Below are 19624 nucleotides of genomic sequence, written 5' to 3'. Positions count from 1 at the left end.
TTTATGTCTGTATACCATAAAATCCACTGAATTTTCATCTTTTTTTTTTAAACAGGCAGGATTTTTTTGTATATTCCATTTCCATTTTTTTTAACTTTGTTGATGTTTTTTAAGTTTGATGTATATATTATTACTGCAATTCAATTTTTGTAACATATTTATATGTTGAATAAATATACCGAAATATATAAAAATTTGATCAAAACATTCAGATAAAGCATGAAGATATAATTGTTAAAGGATGGTGTTTTTAGTCAATCTTACAACATTTGTTACTGTATGACCCAGAAATATCATATGCTGGTCAATGTACTAATTAACATTAAGATTTAATGATGTAAGTGAGAATAGGTAATAATCAACTGGATGTAATTGTCCACCCACACATTACTTTTAGCCATTTAGTAATCGTTGCCCAATAACAGACACTTGTGTTGCAATCGTGGGAGAAGTTTTAAATTTGTATGTTAAAGATGTTTGAGATCAGTGCAATCGTACCAGATGTTAAAGCAATATTCACGTTTCAAGTGAACATCAAATGACTTACAATTTGATTAATTATTTTTCAAGTTGATTTGATTGCTACAGTTTGATAGGCTATGCGAATTGTATTTGCTTTTAAAACGAAATATTACTTTGGAAATGTTCTCTCAGTCGGAAAGTTTAATTTACAAAAAAATGTAAACTAAATGCAATATTATGTTATTAATGCCATATTATTTCATTTATTTACCATATCTGGCATATGTTTGTAATAAAAAATTATTACAGTCACAATGAATCGTGTGTTTAGGTCCATATGTTTAGTTTATTTACATAGATTTAATATATTACTAGAGGTGTCTCATCAAACTAGCACCAGTAAAAACGATGGGGGTTAAGATCCAGTGTAAACAGGGCCTAGCCAGGATCTGACATGTAGTCAGATGGCCCGAAATTGTACTCCCATGTAAACAGTGGAGCTGTAGATTGGTGGTTAACATGCTTGTCTTCCAATGACAAACAAAGCCCAATTCTGACCAAGTGCCAGGGTTGTAACTCACAAATAATAATAAGCATGATAAATTTAATTAATCATCCTGTAATTGGCAAGTTACTTGCTGCTGGATGCATATGAAATAATAATAATAAAACATGAATAATATTAAACAAATTTGTTATTCGATGTTTCATATTGAATAGAGAGGGTTCACTATTAAGGAGCTGGCTGTAAAAGAGGGTTTGTCTGAACCATAAACGCCCCCTGCCTACAGGCATGTTAAATGAGGGTTTGCCTGAACCATAAACGCCCCCTGCCTATTAATACATGCATGTTAAATGAGGGTTTGCCTGAACCATAAACGCCCCCTGCCTATACATGCATGTTAAATGAGGGTTTGCCTGAACCATAAACGCCCCCTGCCTATACATGCATGTTAAATGAGGGTTTGCCTGAACCATAAACACCCCCTGCCTACAGGCATGTCAAATGAGGGTTTGCCTGAACCATAAACTCCCCCTGCCTACAGGCATGTCAAATGAGGGTTTGCCTGAACCATAAACGCCCCTTGCATACAGGCATGTTAAATGAGGGTTTGCCTGAACCATAAATTCCCCCCTGCCTACAGGCATGTTAAATGAGGGTTTGCCTGAACCATAAATGCTCCCCTGCCTATACATGCATGTTAAATGAGGGTTTGCCTGAACCATAAACGCCCCTTGCATACAGGCATGTTAAATGAGGGTTTGCCTGAACCATAAACGCCTCTTGCATACAGGCATGTTAAATGAGGGTTTGCCTGAACCATAAACGCCCCCTGCCTACAGGCATGTTAAATGAGGGTTTGCCTGAACCATAAACGCCCCCTGCCTACAGGCATGTTAAATGAGGGTTTGCCTGAACCATAAACACAATGAGGCTTGGAATTACCGGTTTTGGGCCATGCAACAACTCCGTCATGGAAATAGCAATTAAAGTCATATTCACAATAGGTCGACGATAGTTGGTGACAAATCATTCCAGATTTCTGAAACAGTGCGCTAATAATTGAGGAGGAAGACACTCTGGCCAAGTGGGCTCCAGCTATACTGAGGCATGTCTATTTTTCGTATTACGTATCTAATTTTGGTTTTAAAAATGGTAGCGCAAAGCAATCGCTACCCCTGGATCTGACTGCAAAATTATTCTGATAGGTTAAGACATTCTGTGGTACATTTAAATTGTGTTATTTATATTTTTATTCAATTTTCTGCCATATACAATACAAAGAAGACAAAACAAATATAAAAGGCAAGGAAAGACCAAACAGGTGCTAAACACCTATCTTAGTTGGGCAACCCAGAATAGTGCACAGAAATAAACCAAACAAAAATTACATTCTACAATTAAGTTTAAAGAAAGCTACCAACTACACACATTTTCAACATCAAAATAATTTTAGAAATAAGTATTGAGATAATTTAACAATTTGGTTTTAAAAGAACTAACGGAAATATCTAAGTTGCGAATTTCACCGGGTAAGATGTTCCCAAATTTCATCTTAATGTCAAATATATTTAATATCAATAAAGTAATATTCTTTACTTATATGATTTATTTTGGGAGGTCAGTTGCACTCCCTGACCCCCATTCATGCTGGCCACAAATATCTACATGCTGACAAATGATGCCCTATCCCATGGCAATTGCTAATTCTTCTGCTATTTGTTGGTCACTGTATACAAATATAAATAATTCCTTGAATGGGAAGAATATTTTTATTCAACTCATGGAATTATTCTACCCATACAACTGATTATTTTTAATAAAGTCAACCAAAGTAAAAAAAAAATTTACAAATTGGTCAATATAGTTTTGAGGCAAGGTTTAATTTAGTGCTGTTGATAAGCTGCCTAGTGTATGCTAAGCTTCCCTGCAAGAATTAGGCAAAGTGCTCTAAGCTTGCATATACTATATACATTCTAAATGCATAATTTCAAGCATTTTATTGTGAATGTTTTGTTTTTTGACAGATTATTTCACTCCCTCTTCCTGTAGTTTAATTCATCTGAGCTTGTCATTGAACCTGGTAAATATCTTCTACCTTGTTGAAGCAAAATACTTATACTGCCATCAATCATTTAGAACAATCATATTTATATACATATTATATTCTAGAGAATGAAACAGAAGCTTTACTATATGGCCCAGGAGAATGTGAACGTTATCAATATTAAAGTTAAACAAGTTCAAGATGCCTGATCTGGACAGATTTCTTTTACACTGCTAGCATGATCCGTTTACTAAATAATGTTCACGCTTTGCGACACTTGTCTGTTGATCCTGAGGTAGCAGAAGTATGACATATTTGATGAAATGATGGAATCACTCAGCCATATCGCACTCAAAACTTGGTGTGGTACAACGCGACACATCGTCGGTGTCTGGTGGTTATGTAGCCTATCCTACTACTAGCCACCTAGGCTAGGCCTAGGCTAAGCTTGCTACACTACTAACTATAAGGCATCAAACTGATTTATGAGCGCCTAAATTCATGAACTTTATAATTTTCTCACCATCGTCTTTGAAAGAGTCTGGCCAGTGGATTTACTACTATACACCATCATCTTTTACCACAAATTACTGTTATCGTATTAACAAAATTTTTAGTGAGACATGGTTGAATAATTCCAGAACATCATATATAATGTTTCTAGCTACTCCTTCGGGAAGGATTTTAAAGGAAAATAATTACTACCTTACTGCCGGGGTATCACTTTTGGCTGAAAAGTGTGTCGGCGGCGGTGGCACTGGTACATAATAAGAGAGACATGTAAATCGTTACACACAAATTGTTACACACGCATTATCAATAGTTTGCACATGTGCGCGTTGTTGGATGTGTCTGTGTATGTATATAACACATGCTTGGTTGTCTAGACAAAGAATGTGTCTAGTTCAGATAGTGGGTATTTGGCAATTAAAACAGACTGACACAGTACCTTGTTTCTAAAAACTTATCGTTTGTTTCCTCTTTAATTTACAAGTCTACAAGTTATATCTGTACAGTATATACACATTGTCATGGGATGCATTCCCCAAAAGCAAACATAAGTCCAGCTTCCAAAACCAAAGATGTGTTCTTTTTTAAAATAGTATGTGTTAAATAAGTATGTATGTACTCTCCATGCATATTGTGTATCCAGGAAAGAGAAGTTAGCTTGCATTTTTCAATATCTCTTATAAAATGCTTTTTCCACATGGCAAATATTAAACATTATTTATACATAGATAGATTTGTTTGAAAAAGCAATTTATTACAAATTCAAAATGAAATTTCATTTAAAAAAATGTATTTTGTGTATCTATTATTAAGTGTAAAGTATCTTTATAATCATCTAAAACACTGTGAAACAGAGTAGTTTAGTTTTACGAATGTCAAGCATTTTTAATAATGGTAACCGACAGAAAACGTACAAGGAGAACATTTTTATCATTCCGAGAACAATCGTCTACACTTCCTAGAGGGGAAGCGAGCTCACCCTCTAGTAAATCTAAATTCAGAGATCATTAAACCTAATTTAATTCCAAATAGAGAAATGGGTAAGATGTTAAGTGAATGCAACAAAGTAGGTAGGTAGGCCTAAGGTATAAATTGGAATATTTCAGTCATTTTGATTAATATTATTACAGGGACACCTGTATTCAGGAAACAATTTACTTTGAAATGAATAAGAGAAAATATATGTTTTCACCCAAACCTTTCAACCCTTCCGATAATCTCCTGATATTTAGAGTCATCTGATAAATGCAATCCCCTCTGGTGATGTTTATAAAATGTTCTGCTTCTTTTCTTTTTGCAGTTTTAAGTACAAGTGTATGAATGAGAATACTACAGTTCAATGTTTGTGTTGTTTATCTTTTCAGACTGGATGTTTCATTGCTGTTTCCGTTGAACTTAGTTTTCGTCATGATGCCCACGCTTTATTCATTTGTACCAGTATGTTTGGCTTATTTCTCAGTAGTATATATCCCACAGTCATCGCATTAGCAGAACAATATATCCACATGACAGGTTAGTATATTTGATGTGATCATTAAAATGTGATTACCAAATGGAAACAAATAACTGCTTCTGTATCATTCGCAGTAGTTCAGATATTTGCTTGCAGGCTATTAAAGTGAGACTGTTGATTATGACTTAATAACTTCCTCTGGGTATTATTATGTACAAATCATATTAGTCCTCTTGAGTGGATTCTTTCACTACTAACTGTTTTCAGTTCCCATAGTGCTCTGTTGGTAGGGTGGGTATTTGCATTTTAATATCTATATTATAAGTGAGAGAGTTTGTACGTTTGTTTATTTGTTCATTATACAAATTTTTGTTACTGCATGTAACCTTATATATTGTGCCGAGAAAGTTCTAAACTATATTTGAACATCATCCGCCATCTAAAATCTAAGTTAGGGGTCAAAATGTGGTCAAAATGGCCCACTTTCGATGTTTGTTCGCTATACAAATTTCTGTTTCTGCATGTAACCATACATTATGGAGTATCAAAATGATCGCAATTGTACCAGGAAGGTTTTAAACTACATTTCAAAAAGTCCGGGGATTTGGTGGGAGTTAGGAGATCATTTAGCACATTTGAGGACAAAATTGAATTAAAAATGATATATAATTAAAAAAACAATCCAGCATTGCACCCTGGCACGAACATAGCCTGGGCGTTTGGTTTGTGTATTTTTAATTTGTTGAAAAGAAATATATAATGGAGTACATGCCCTCTAAATCCACCATATTAAGCCACATAGTTCAAGACATCATGTACCTACCTGTACATCACAAACAATAGTTCTATTTTTGAACATGGCTATTTGAGTGTGCCGGCCGAGTGTTAGAAAATAATTATAATGACTTCTATAAAGGCTTAATTTTATAAGATTTTACTTTTCTCTTACATACTGTAGTTTCATGATGAGAAACTATGTCAATTAAATCTTACCTTGGGCGATACATTGCATGTTGAATTTATAGTTACCAAACCAGATTAAAAATAATTCTACAGTTCAAGTTTTCTGTTTAAATTCATAGCTGATATAACTGCTATGTTGTTAGGCCTATGAAAGCTGTCAAATTGTATTAAAAAGTATGAAAGTTTCCATTTTTTAAATTCTCCATCAGTTCATTTGAACAGTATGGTTCAGCTCTCAACTGTCTGTTTTGTTTCTATATTTCAGTGAGCAAGCTTAGCATTTCAATCCAGCACTGATTAGCTATCTAATCAGTAAACCTGCATTATTAATTTCCTTTATAAAAACCAATTGATAGTCATGTATGGTTTCTGCACAAAATTATGTAAAATATACAATCAAATATGATTTCTAATGACATGTTGACAGATAAATCAATTTTATATTAGCAACATATATCACTCATAAATGACTTATAACTTATAATAGGGAAATATAAAAAGATGATTAATTATCTATAAGGTATATTGTTTTGAATATGATTATTGACTTTTTAAAAAGATTTCCATTTTATTTGATGAAATCTATATGCAATTTTTAAAATACTGATTAGGAGCATTCATCTTGCTATTTTTTGGTCTTAACCTTCTCTTGCCTTCTCTAAACCTGTTTTCCAACATTCTGAATCCACTGCTGCATGCTGTATTTCAATAAATTCTTTCAATTTAAATAACTAAAAGTCACAGTATTTAAAATATTCCGCTGGCCCTGATTATTATTATTATTATCTTTAGTGTTATTGTTAATCAAATATATACCGTTTTTATTTGAGGTGTTCAGGATGTTTGTGGTGGGTGGGGGTGGCGTTTATTTGAGGTGTTCAGGATGTTTGTGGTGGGCGGGGGTGGCGTTTATTTGAGGTGTTCAGGATGTTTGTGGTGGGTGGGGGTGGCGTTTATTTGAGGTGTTCAGGATGTTTCTGGTGGGTGGGGGTGGCGTTTATTTGAGGTGTTCAGGATGTTTGTGGTGGGTGGGGGTGGCGTTTATTTGAGGTGTTCAGGATGTTTCTGGTGGGTGGGGGTGGCGTTTATTTGAGGTGTTCAGGATGTTTCTGGTGGGTGGGGGGTGGCGTTTATTTGAGGTGTTCAGGATGTTTGTGGTGGGTGGGGGTGGCGTTTATTTGAGGTGTTCATGATGTTTCTGGTGGGTGGGGGTGGCGTTTATTTGAGGTGTTCAGGATGTTTCTGGTGGGTGGGGGTGGCGTTTATTTGAGGTGTTCAGGATGTTTCTGGTGGGTGGGGGTGACATTTATTTGAGGTGTTCAGGATGTTTGTGGTGGGTGGGGGTGGCGTTTATTTGAGGTGTTCAGGATGTTTGTGGTGGGTGGGGGTGGCGTTTATTTGAGGTGTTCAGGATGTTTGTGGTGGGTGGGGGTGGCGTTTATTTGAGGTGTTCAGGATGTTTGTGGTGGGTGGGGTTGGCGTTTATTTGAAGTGTTCAGGATGTTTCTGGTGGGTGGGGGTGGCGTTTATTCGAGGAAGGCGTTGATTTTTTTGGGTGTAATATGGTAACATGTATAATCAAATAAATAATCAAATAAATAATCCATAGATATGAAAAAATACAGAATACTATATAGTACGATATAATTAATATCGAGAAGTGATACAGTAAAAACAGAATGCTTGGTAAATTGTAGATTCCATTGTCAATCAATGAAAAATAAAAATATGTGATACAATATTGTGTATATGTGGCTTGGCCCTGGTGCGTTTATTTGAAGGGGGTGGGGCGTTTATTCAAAATGATGTTCTATGGTGGATGGGAGGGGCATTTATCCGAGCAAGACGTTTATTCAAAGAGGATGTTTAATTGACTAAATATGGTATATATTTTGCTTATAACTTCTTTATGAAATTTGTTAAAACATCTGTCTGTCATTTTGACTTTCAATCCTATGTAAAGGTAAAATAAATTGTCTACAGTATGTTATACAGCTTTTTAACAATTAGTTGGGTAATTTTTGTAAGGGAGTTGACTAATTAGGCTATCGCTCTCTGTAGAGCGATAGCCTATTGTTATTGTCACAAATTTCATTTTTTCTGCTCAATTTTTGTGTCACGCAGATCTCAAAAACGGCGGTAGCAGTTATGTTGTAACTTGGCCAGCAGATGCACGTATATATGTAGTTGTGCAACAAACTTTGGTTTAATGAAAATATGGTCGCGTAGCGTAACTACGCGCGATTTTCTGAAATTCTTAGATTGACTATAACTTGAAAACCAATAGCTATTTTTAAATACCACTTGACACACGTATGCTTCATGTCAAGGGTCATCTTCCTGTATCATCAGCAAAATTTTGAACATTGGTCAAATCGCGCGTACGCGCGCTTTGAAAGTTAAAAATGCTCAAAATCAATTTCTAATCAACTTTCTACACGTTTCAGGACATTTTAAGCATTTCACATTTTAAAAAAAAAATTGCGCTATTGCGCACTTCGCTCGTACGCAGCCTAGAAAGCCCGTTTTTGCGCTTGATTATTGTTTTTCATAGTTTTATGATATATTTCTTTCATATTTGATGAATTATGAATGCAAAATAATGACACATGTGCACGTCAAACTTTAAAAATCGTGCGCTTGAAAATTGGTAATTTTATGCAAATTTGTGTAAAAATATGCCTATTTTGAATCGATTATAGCTCTCCGGGATGTCTGGTGACCCCCAATTTTTTTAACCTAATATGTAAGCAGATATATTGTAGATATGAATTCATGCAAAATTTTTACCTCTGGGCTGTTGTGACGTCATCGTATGGCCACACAAATGTAAAATATAGGGATTTTGTCTGTTTCGACACAGTTCGTCACATTCAATAGAGCGCATACCACGTAAACGTTATCAATTTTCTTCCAATTTTCAATATTTTATTACTAAAATAATTCCTTTTTAGACTTATAAACTTTTTTTTTTAATTTGAAAAGGTCATCATTTTCAAACAATTGAATAAACGTGAGTGGTGTAAAATAAAAAATAACCGTCAACTAAACCGTTTACAATGCTAATACCGTCAACTGTTGACACTTATTAAACGATTTTGATGTATTCCAGCTGTTCTTTACAATCGTTGTAGTGCAGCCTATTGTAGACTAAGCATAATAAATAACATGTGCGTGTTACGATGCGTTGGGCGATAGCCTAACTCGTCAACGTGACGAGTTCAAATCTAGTTTATTCTTTGTTTAATAATTAAGCCTTAATAATATCATGATGATATCATTTTTAAATTGATAAATATTTTGCTAAAATATCACAAAGCAGTTCAGTATTTGTTCTGTCCCTTGATATCTTGAATGGTTTTTGGCTGTCAATTTTTTTATTAATTACTTACTATTTATAATCGTTAAATGTATAAAATAAAGTTTTTCCTCAAAAATTAAAATAAATTGCTTGAATGTCGAATATCAATTACAGAAATCTCATAAATCTTTGATTTTACTTTTTAAAACAGATTGACAAGCCTTATTGGCTCTTGTCTAATGTACCATGTTAATAGTCACAAAAATAGCTTACAAAGTTCTCTCTATGGCCGTGTTTCCATAGCCAAAATTAACTGATAATTAACTGATAAAAATTAACCGATAAATTGCCTATCCAAAAAAACTGATAATTATCTCATTTAAATCAGATAATTTTTAACCTTTGACCTGAAGGAAAAATTGTTTTGATGTTATTATGTTTCTGGTTGTTTGATAATGACTGATCATGCGCACTTTATTGGTTAAAAAGTTAAATGGCTTATGTTAAAATTAGAGTTCACAGAAAATATGAAAATAGATATATAAGAAGTATAAGTATAAACACATGAGGCAAGTATATATATTTATTAAATTTCAGTATATCATTGGCCGGTTTGGAATTAATGTTCTTTGCCTGTTGTGTTCATATAATAGATAGATATATAAGTCTATGGACATATTTCTTTATTTTTTTAAACATTTAGAACATTTAAAAGTACATTTTTTAGTACTTTATTTAAAACATTCAACAAAGTCACCAATTATACAACCAAAGATGTTTTTAATAAACATACATCATTAAAGAAGTTCAACAGTTTTTAAAAAATGAATAGCTTCTGTTGCATATTTTATCTTACCAAGATAGACATTCAAATCAAATGTTTGTTTATTTATTGGGTTATGTCATAAAAAGAACAAATATAATCAATAATGAACAAAAGTTGTGCATGTTCTATTATAGAGGGCAGCAGGAAGTTGTCTTCACTATCAATTTATAGGTTAATCTTCTAAACTGTTCACGATGGTTGTTAGATTTTTTATTAATTATTTATAGAAGAGTATGTCATGATAGTTTTGTTATGCATATTGAAAAGACACGAGAATGAACTTGCTCTTTTTAGCCATTTTAACATCTGCAGAACAAAATGTTCATATATTTGATTTGTTTTAGATGTGTTTATACTATTTGCTGAACCTTTTCTGTGGAAGACAGACACTACTATAATATTATAAAAGTCAGTCTTTGCATTTGAACCTAATTTTATTCATTGTAAAAAACAAAACACAGCATTAACATTGTATAATCATTTAATAATATACACACTTTAATTGTTTTACAGGATTTGTTACGAGCTGTGTTGTAATAGGAGCAGCATCGGGTGAAATGGCTTTCCCAGTTGTGGTCGGGCGAGTAAGTATTCATAAATAAATTATGTTGATTGTATGCATTATGAAATGTTTTGATTGTACTTAACCTTCAATTAGGGTATGTTCATATTCATGGAGTTCTGCTTATGTATCGCAAAGTGTTCAGATTTACTTAACAACGCTTTCGTTTCAAACTAAAGTGTCACTGATTTGGGCACAATACATACATCTGGTATGCACGAGTAAATTTGATTGGTCAGATGTCAACATCGTTGATGCATGACTTTCGTATCGTAAGCGGACTAGAGTATGAGGTGACGTTTGACGTCATAACACTCCAAAAGTTGATTTTCTTTTTCTGTAGTAAAATGCATTTCAGTTAATTTATAATTAACCGTCTTATTGAAATGTAGCCAGCATGCAGATCAAAATTGTTGTCTATTTGACACCCTATAATAAATGCGTGTTTTGTTTTTTTTTTTATAAAAGGGAAATCCCGGTCAGCAAAAACACGTAGCTGTTATAGAGGAAAAATCGGCCAAAAATGTTTGCCTTAAAATTTGCTCTAATTGCCTTAAAGATGTATTGTCCCTTGAAACACAAAAAATGAAAAAAAAATATTCTAAATTTAAATTGGCCATATCAAAGTAATATTAAAGGTATTCACTTTAAGTCTAAAATTCGAGCCAAAAACAACAAGTTTACGTAATTAACAGGTAAATTAATTTGATTACATTTCGTCTGGAAAATCATCACAAGCGAAAGTAAACAAAGATTTCAAACCACGAGTATGCATTATACATGATGCTAATTAGTTATCCGCTTGGTATACCAAGCGGATAACTCCTTGTTATTGTATGAGATCAACAGTTTTTTTCTGTATTATTAGTTATCCGCTTAGTAGCGGATAACTCCTTGTAATCGTCCTGTTACTTTTTTTTTTTTTTTTTCTTATTTCTTTCTCCCTCATTTTTGTGCCTCACATATCTCAAAAACTTGTAAACATAACATTTCATAACTTTGTCAACATATGGGCATTTACGTGAAGTTGTGCACCTCCTATTTTTGAACGACGTCAGAGTTGCGCAACGTGACTTACGTGCGATTTTATGATTTTTTATGATTGATCATAGGCTAAAAACCAAGCATAATTTTGTTTTGACACTTTCTGAAAATTTAAGTCATATCAAGGGCAAACTTTTTGTGGATTAAAAATGCCATATTTTACAAGACGTTACGCGCGCACGCGCATTTCTCCTTTATTTTTGTGTCTCGCTTATGTAAAATATGTGTAAACATAACATTTTATAACTTTGTCAACATATGGGCATTCACGTGAAGTTGTGCACCTACTATTGTGAATGACGTCAGAAATGCGTAACGTGACTTACGCGTGATTTTATAAATTTCCCGTATTTAACATAGATTGAAAACCAAATAACAATTTATGTTGAAACTTAGCAAAAGTTTAATTTATATCTTGCGCTAACTTTTTGTGCACTAAAATGGCATGTTTTACACGAAGTTACGCGCGCACGCGCATTTAAAATTTAAAATGCGCAAAATTAATTTCTAATCAACTTTCTACGCTGATCATGACATTTTGAGCATGTCAAAAATTCCCACGCGCGCGAACAATTTTACACGCGTGGTCCGCACGTAGCGCTAAAAACATCTTTTTTTGCGTGAATTATGTTTTTCCAGCCTTTTATAGTAATTTTACCAAATTTTAAAACAATTTAGACTTAAAATTACGTCATACGAGCACGTCGAATTGTACAATTTGTGCGTGTTTTTAATGAAAAAATTCAAAAATTCGTCAAAATTATGACTTTTTTTAAACAATCATAGATTCTAAACTACGAGGTAAACTTTTTTTTACTTACATATTCTGGAAGGTGATGAGTTGTAGATATCGGATCATTAATCAATATGGCTAACCGGACATTGTGACATCATCGTATGGCCACACGAATGTAAAATATCGGATTTTTTACTCTTTCGTTATTGCTCATCACATTAAATGGAGCGCATCACGCTTATCTGTATTCCTTTTTCTCCGAGATTTTAATAGTGTCTAGGTCAATCAACTATCTTATGCACGAGTTAAAAATATTTAATTTTTATAACATCATCATGCCTAAAAATTTAAATTACGTGTATACAGATTATACTGTGTACTTTAAAATGTATATACAATATGACAAAAAAATAGACAGCATTTAGCACTAACAACATATCATATTCTTCAGTTCAGGTCATAATACCATAATCTTTTTCTGTGTGCAACATTCCAACGTATGACGTGCACGTGGCGTTTGACGAGCGGATAACTAACTCGTCAAAGTGACGAGTTTCATGTCTAGTTCTTCTTTCCATCCTTCCTTTTTGTGGATCGCGTTTCTCTAAAATGTGTAAACATAACATTTCATAACTTTGACAACATATGGGCATTTACGTGAAGTTGTGCACCTCCTATTTTTGAATGACGTCATAGTTGCGCAACGTAACTTACGCGCAATTTTATGAATTTCAATGATTGATCATAGATTAAAAACTAAAAGTCATTTAGTATTGACACTTTGACAAAATTTAAGTCATATCAGGGGCAAACTTTCTACGGATTAAAAATGGCATGTTTCACAAGAAGTTACGCGCGCACGCGCATTTAAAATTTCAAAATGCGCAAAATTAATTTCTAATCAACTTTTTATGCGTTTCTTGTCATTTTGAGCATGTCAAAAATTCCCACGGGCGCGCAATTTTTTACGCACGCGGTGCGCACGTAGCGTTAAAAACATATTTTTTTCCCTTGAATCATATTTTTCAAGCCTTTCCTAGTAATTTTGAAAACAATTTAGACCTTTTCCAATTTAAATAACGCCATACGAACACGTTGAATTAAACATTTCATGCGCGTTTTTTATGAAAAAGCTTAAAAAATCGTCAAAATTATGTCTTTTTTTAAACAGTCATAGTTTCTAAAGTAAACCGTGAACCGTTTATTTTTATTACAAAATCTAGAAGTTGATGAGTTGTAGATATCGGATCATGCATCGATAAGGCTAAAAAAACATTGTGACGTCATCGTATGGCCACACGAATGTAAAATATAGGATTTTTGTCTCTTTCGTTATTGCTCATCACATTCAATGGAGCGCATCACGCTTATCTGTATTCCTTTTTCTCCTACATTTATATATTGTCTAGGTCAATCAACTTTCTTTAGCATGAGATAAAAATATTTTAATTTTTATGACATCATCATGCCTAAAAATTTTAATTACGTGGGTCATTAATTTCATCTTTACAGTAAATTTTAATCTGTAATAGCTCGTAAGAATAAAATGTGATAATCACGATTAAAACGTTTTATGGAAGCTATTGGATTGTAGATACGAATTCATGTAAACATTTTGCCAATCGGATGTTGTGACGTCATCATATGGCCAGTTGAATAAAAAAAGTCGTATTTTCATATTTTGCGTAATAGTTCATCACATTTAAAAGGGTGCGCATCTATATTTTACGTATTCAAATTTCTTCTACACGTTAATATGTTGTTCCTGAGATAATTTCCTTCTGAAATTGCTATCTAAGTGTTTCATTTTGATACCGTCGCCATGTTAAAAATTGGAATAAATGGCGGGTCCCGTAATTTCACCTATTCTACACTGTATGTAATATGTATACAGATTATACTGTTTGCATGTATATACTATATGACACAAAATTGACAGAATTCAGCACTAACAGCATATCATATTTTTCAGTTCTTGTCATAATGCCATAATCTTTATCTGTGTGCAATATTCCAACGTAAGACGTGCACATGGCGTTTGTCGTGGTGCGGATAACTAACTCGTCAAAGTGACGAGTTTCATGTCTAGTTAGGATTGTTTCCAACTCGTCGCGGTTGAGAAGGTGTTTTCACACAGATCGCGAGGAAGTTTTATGATTATACATGTACAGAGTAGCCAAACAAGCGCCTTGCATTATGTTTGATATGTTTTGATCGAAAACTTTGACTGGAAGTCAAAGTTATTTTTTGAACAAAAAAATGTCTGGATTTCGGTTAAATTATTTTTTTTTTTGACAAATTTTTGGTGAAAGTTAATAACTATTATGATACTTCAAAATGACCCACTTTTTTTCGAAATATTAAAAAAAAAATTTTTTTTTAATTGGTCAAAGGGACAATACATCTTTAAACAAACGTGACGACTTTTTAGTATAATTTTCAGAATTTTCAAAAGTCTTAGAGCAGTCTTACTGAAACTGAAATTGCAATTTCTTGAGAACTACTTGTCCAAAAAACTTCATTTTTGTACAAGAGGCAAGAGTTATAATTTGTGATTTTTAATTTTAAAGCATAAATTGATTGAATTTACAGGTTTTTTTATACGAGTAGTTTAAAAAACCTATTTCTTCAACAGAATCCATTGTTAGTTGAAAGGCTTGTTACATAACATACACCAAATTAGCATACACATGCTTGTAGTTAAATTAGCCTAAATCACACACAGCATTAAGACACAAACAAATATATATATATTTTCCCGGAGAAATCTTATGTAGGAGAATTTTACAGTAGGCAGATTTATGCACTCTCAGAGTGACTTTCTAGTTAGGAGTGTGCTCCTTCTAATGAAGTGTCCCACACCATATAGTTTATTCTACAGAATAAGGATGGGAAAGTTTATCAGCTAGGCTAGGGTTTGCTGACATTGATATTTTATTCGGCTTTAACAACTTATAAATAAGGAAAGTACAAGTAAGGTTAAATTCTATTCAATTTATGACTCTTTAATTCATGTAACTTACTTGATACAACATGGTACAATAATGATAATAAATAACAGTCAAATTTGATGGCCCAAGACAAACATTCATATCAGGAATCCAACTCATATGGGGGACTTGTTTACTACTTTTTTGTACGCATAATTAATAAATGCGTAGAGTAAAATTAGCGAATCAGAACTTAGTATTAAATGGCCTGCTACATTATTGAAATACTAGTTAGAAATATATGATTTGGGCCATACCAATTTCTGTTACCACTTGTATGTATTTTATAACATCTTGGAATAGAACTTCCTTCACGTCCGAAATAAAAGATTGAATGAATGAATGAATGAATAACAATAATTGACATAAAAGAAGAAAGCAAAATGATAATGATAGCAATTGATATATTAAATCATGCATATTTAAAATTGAGATTTTATTATTTGTTTACTTTTTTTCAGTTGTTCTTTGCATTCGGACCTCCAAGCTTCTTCATATTTTGTACTATAGTCAGTTTTGTTGGTATATTTGTATACATTGTGCTGTGTTGTATAGGTCAATACCACATGCGCTCTCGTAAGTATTTCTTAATAACTGTTTTTAGTATTTTGCAAAACCTTTACATTGTACCAAAGTATTCTTATGAGTTATAGTAAAAAAACAAATTTTATACAACAAATATAAATTGTATGATCAGTCAAATTAATTGTGTAACCTTTGACTCTAGGTTTTAAACACTAAATGTATTTATTTTGTACTAAAAATCCTATATTAATTAAATTTCTAATAAAATGGTCTGGGTTGACTTTAAATGTTTAAGATCCAATAATGAGTTGTTATTTATTATGCTAGATGTTAATGTTTTTTTAAAACTTTTATTCCATTAGTTTTCAAAGCCTCACAGGGTGCATACTTTTGGTGTCGGTCATGCTGCATCACCTCAAGTAAAGAAAGTCTAATACATGATAAAGCCAATTACTACACAACATTAGGCGACTCACGAGACGTTGTGAGTCTAGTAACACTTCCAGAACAAACCTACCCAGCACCTACCCAGGAAAAGGAAGCCAATAACTTTCAAACTTAAACAAAGAAATATATTTAATAAATGCATAGGCATTGATCGGAAAGTTAATGAGAGACCATCGGATCGCCGAAATGGTGATGATATATATTAATATTATATAATAATATTATATATAATAAATATATATAATTTATTTAGTGAAAAATGTAATGTAAATTTGTATCTAAATGAATTAATCGTGTCATATAGAAACCAATTTATCCTCTATACAAGCTCATGGAAACAGATAAAAATACAAATGAATTATCCCTCTCTCACCCACTCCTTGTGTCTGTTTATGGTTTAATTAGTATTAATGTGGTGGCACCTTAAATCATATTCTGTTTATGGTAGTTTGTGTTTCTTGTTTCCAGGGGCAGATACAAGATTTTGAATGAAATAGGGAGGGGGAATTTTTCAGCTGCAGGAATGTGTACTGTTAAGTGGAGTCAGGAGCTACCTGCTTTGGCTGGGTACTTCCTTTTATTGATTTATATAAAGTTTGGTAGGCTAATAAGAAATGAGATTAGTTTTAATATATTCTTATGATGAGCAGATTAAATCAAATATAGAAAATATATGATATAAAATTAGTAAATATTGTTTTATATCTGTGATGATTAGGATTCTGACATTGTATGTATGTTTACACATGAAATATTTGTATTCATAACTGTACTTCTTTCAAATTCCAAGTATGTATATTTGTTTTTTGAGACAGTAGCCTTTCTTTTCTGGGTTGTAGTCATATCCTGTCACAAAGTTCATATTTTAATTTGATATGACCAATTATCATTGTGTTATTATTAACACAAAGTAATATTAAATAAATATTAAAATAATCTCAGATTAGCAAAGTACAAATAAAAGTTTATGAGAAAGGGGAAAATATTTCCATGAATTGAAAGATTGGCTGCTCAATTTAAAAAGACAGGGATCAGTCAAATAGAACAGTGAAGCTCTCAAGAAATGAAAATACTCTCCCTATTCAACCGTAATACTAAATTTATTTATTAATTTATATATTTCATTTGTTCTAAATCAAATTTACTGCTTCCATTTTGGCCATGGGGTAGAATGGTTAGAGACAGTGCACAGTAAAGTTGTTTTGTTGAATAAGCAACATGTACAAAAAACCTGTGCAATAGAACCATTAAATAGAACTCTTGAGGTGCAATAGAACTGCATAGTATCAAATAGAAAGAATACACTCGGGTGTGTTGTAATATGTTATGTTAACATAAATGATTATATCGTAAATTATTTTATTTGAGTGAAATATGTATCATCGCAACAATATTTGATATTTGTAAATTATATATTATTCTGGTACATTTAATAATATTACAGATTGTACACATTATATATTTTTAGTTGTGTAAACTGTAATGAATGTTGGATTCCCTAATTATATACAATATTTACACTTAACAAAACAAATTATTGTAAAGGAAATGTTTTTTTTATTATCAGTTTTCGGTTTTCATGTGTATTTAATTTTAATAAGTTGTATGTTGCTTTTAACAGCATCGGTGTTAAATCAAAATGTTGAAATCACTTATTTGTCAGAAAGACGAGAACATGAGACAGGTAACAAAAACTGAAAACACCATTTATTATCCATATATACATTTACAAATCAGTATGTCATGAGTTATTGATAATTTCTTGAATATCCTTCAGGCATACTGACCATCATATCCTAATTTAAGTTGACTAGTTAATTTCTCAATAAGATAATTATCAACATCTTTTATACGATTGTTTAGATACTATTAACTATTTAATTTCATAAGTGTTTACGTGTGTGTAAATGTTCTGTTTTAAACAGATCTACTATGTGTTGTCAGTGTTGCTACTCTAGTGATTAAACATTAATCATTGTTTTAACTTGATTGTCACAAATTTTAATTAATACAAATATGTTTTAATTTGTTACCCTTTTATCTATTTTTTAAATTTCCAAAACATGTTTACCTTTTCTCACTACAGACACGCATGCACCACGTTACTAACTATTTTGACAATCAGACAAGTACACAATAAATAATAGAAATTAGAAAATGTATTAGAAATTGCTATAAAGTAAAGTGTATGCTTTGTGTATGTATATATTATTTAAAAAGTATGTGGTAAAAGAAAATTTAAATAATAAACATAATAATTGTACAAATTAGAAGACATTTTCAGACAAATACAAATTGTAGTATTGTAAAAAATATATACCAGTTATTAATTTGAGTTTGTAAGGAATTATCTATTGTAAACAATTTGATGAAATAGTTTATTTGGAAGTATTTAAATTTAACTAATTTCCAATCTTAATACGTAACTAAATAGTTATTTTTCTATGTTGTGCAAGTGAATGTACTGTAATAGGTCATAGTGCAATAAAGTAATGTTCAGTAACATTTAAGGATATTTTGTTATTAATGGTAGTAACATGCAAGGCTTATTATTATTATAAAAATGTTCTGTACCCCCATTTCAATTCCATATTAAACTGGAGTCATATCTAAGTGCTGAGAACAAAACTAATTTAGTTTTGGCGTCATAATTCAGATAACTTATTTACGTGCATTCAGGAACGCACATCGTTGAAACATTTACTTAGTTTGCCAATAGAGGTTAGTTTGCCAATAGAGGTCAGTTTGCCAATAGAGGTCAGTTTGCCAATAGAGGTCAGTTTGCCAATAGAGGTCAATTTGCCAATAGAGGTCAGTTTGCCAATAGAGGTCAGTTTGCCAATAGAGGTCAGTTTGCCAATAGAGGTCAGTTTGCCAATAGAGGTCAGTTTGCCAATAGAGGTCAGTTTGCCAATAGAGGTCAGTTTGCCAATAGAGGTTAATTTGCCAATAGAGGTCAGTTTGCCAATAGAGGTCAGTTTGCCAATAGGGGTCAATTGGTGGCATAAAGTTGGAATTATAACAAACATTTGGGTTTCATCGGTGAATCTGAAAGACGAAATATGCACTATTTAATTTGTATGGTCTAGCGTTCAGCCAAAACTAAAACAGAAATTGAACTGATATGCCTCGTGTAGGCCTACAGTATATGTAAATTATTTTGTACATAATTAAAATAAATCGATAAAACAGTACATCAGTGTATCCCTACCCAGTAAAAAGGGACGAGCTAATATAACCTTGGAACCCATAATCT

General features: G+C 32.4%; 1 protein-coding gene across 1 annotated transcript in view; it reads left to right on the top strand.

Annotated features, from left to right (window-relative positions):
• Positions 1-18983, top strand: part of LOC140058720 (major facilitator superfamily domain-containing protein 4A-like) — a 77546-nt gene extending 58563 nt beyond the window's left edge. Inside the window, exons 7-10 of the mRNA XM_072104436.1 lie at positions 4886-5033; positions 10578-10648; positions 15858-15972; positions 16284-18983. Coding sequence (XP_071960537.1) covers positions 4886-5033; positions 10578-10648; positions 15858-15972; positions 16284-16483 — 534 coding nt within the window. The 3' untranslated portion in view covers positions 16484-18983. The remainder of the gene's footprint in view (positions 1-4885; positions 5034-10577; positions 10649-15857; positions 15973-16283) is intronic.
• Positions 18984-19624: the final 641 nt, after the last annotated feature.

The sequence above is a fragment of the Antedon mediterranea genome, chromosome 9 (assembly GCF_964355755.1).
Source record: "Antedon mediterranea chromosome 9, ecAntMedi1.1, whole genome shotgun sequence".
Taxonomy (NCBI): domain Eukaryota; kingdom Metazoa; phylum Echinodermata; class Crinoidea; order Comatulida; family Antedonidae; genus Antedon; species Antedon mediterranea.
The sequence above is the reverse complement of the archived record's forward strand: the minus strand, read 5'-3'. Positions and strand labels throughout refer to the sequence as shown.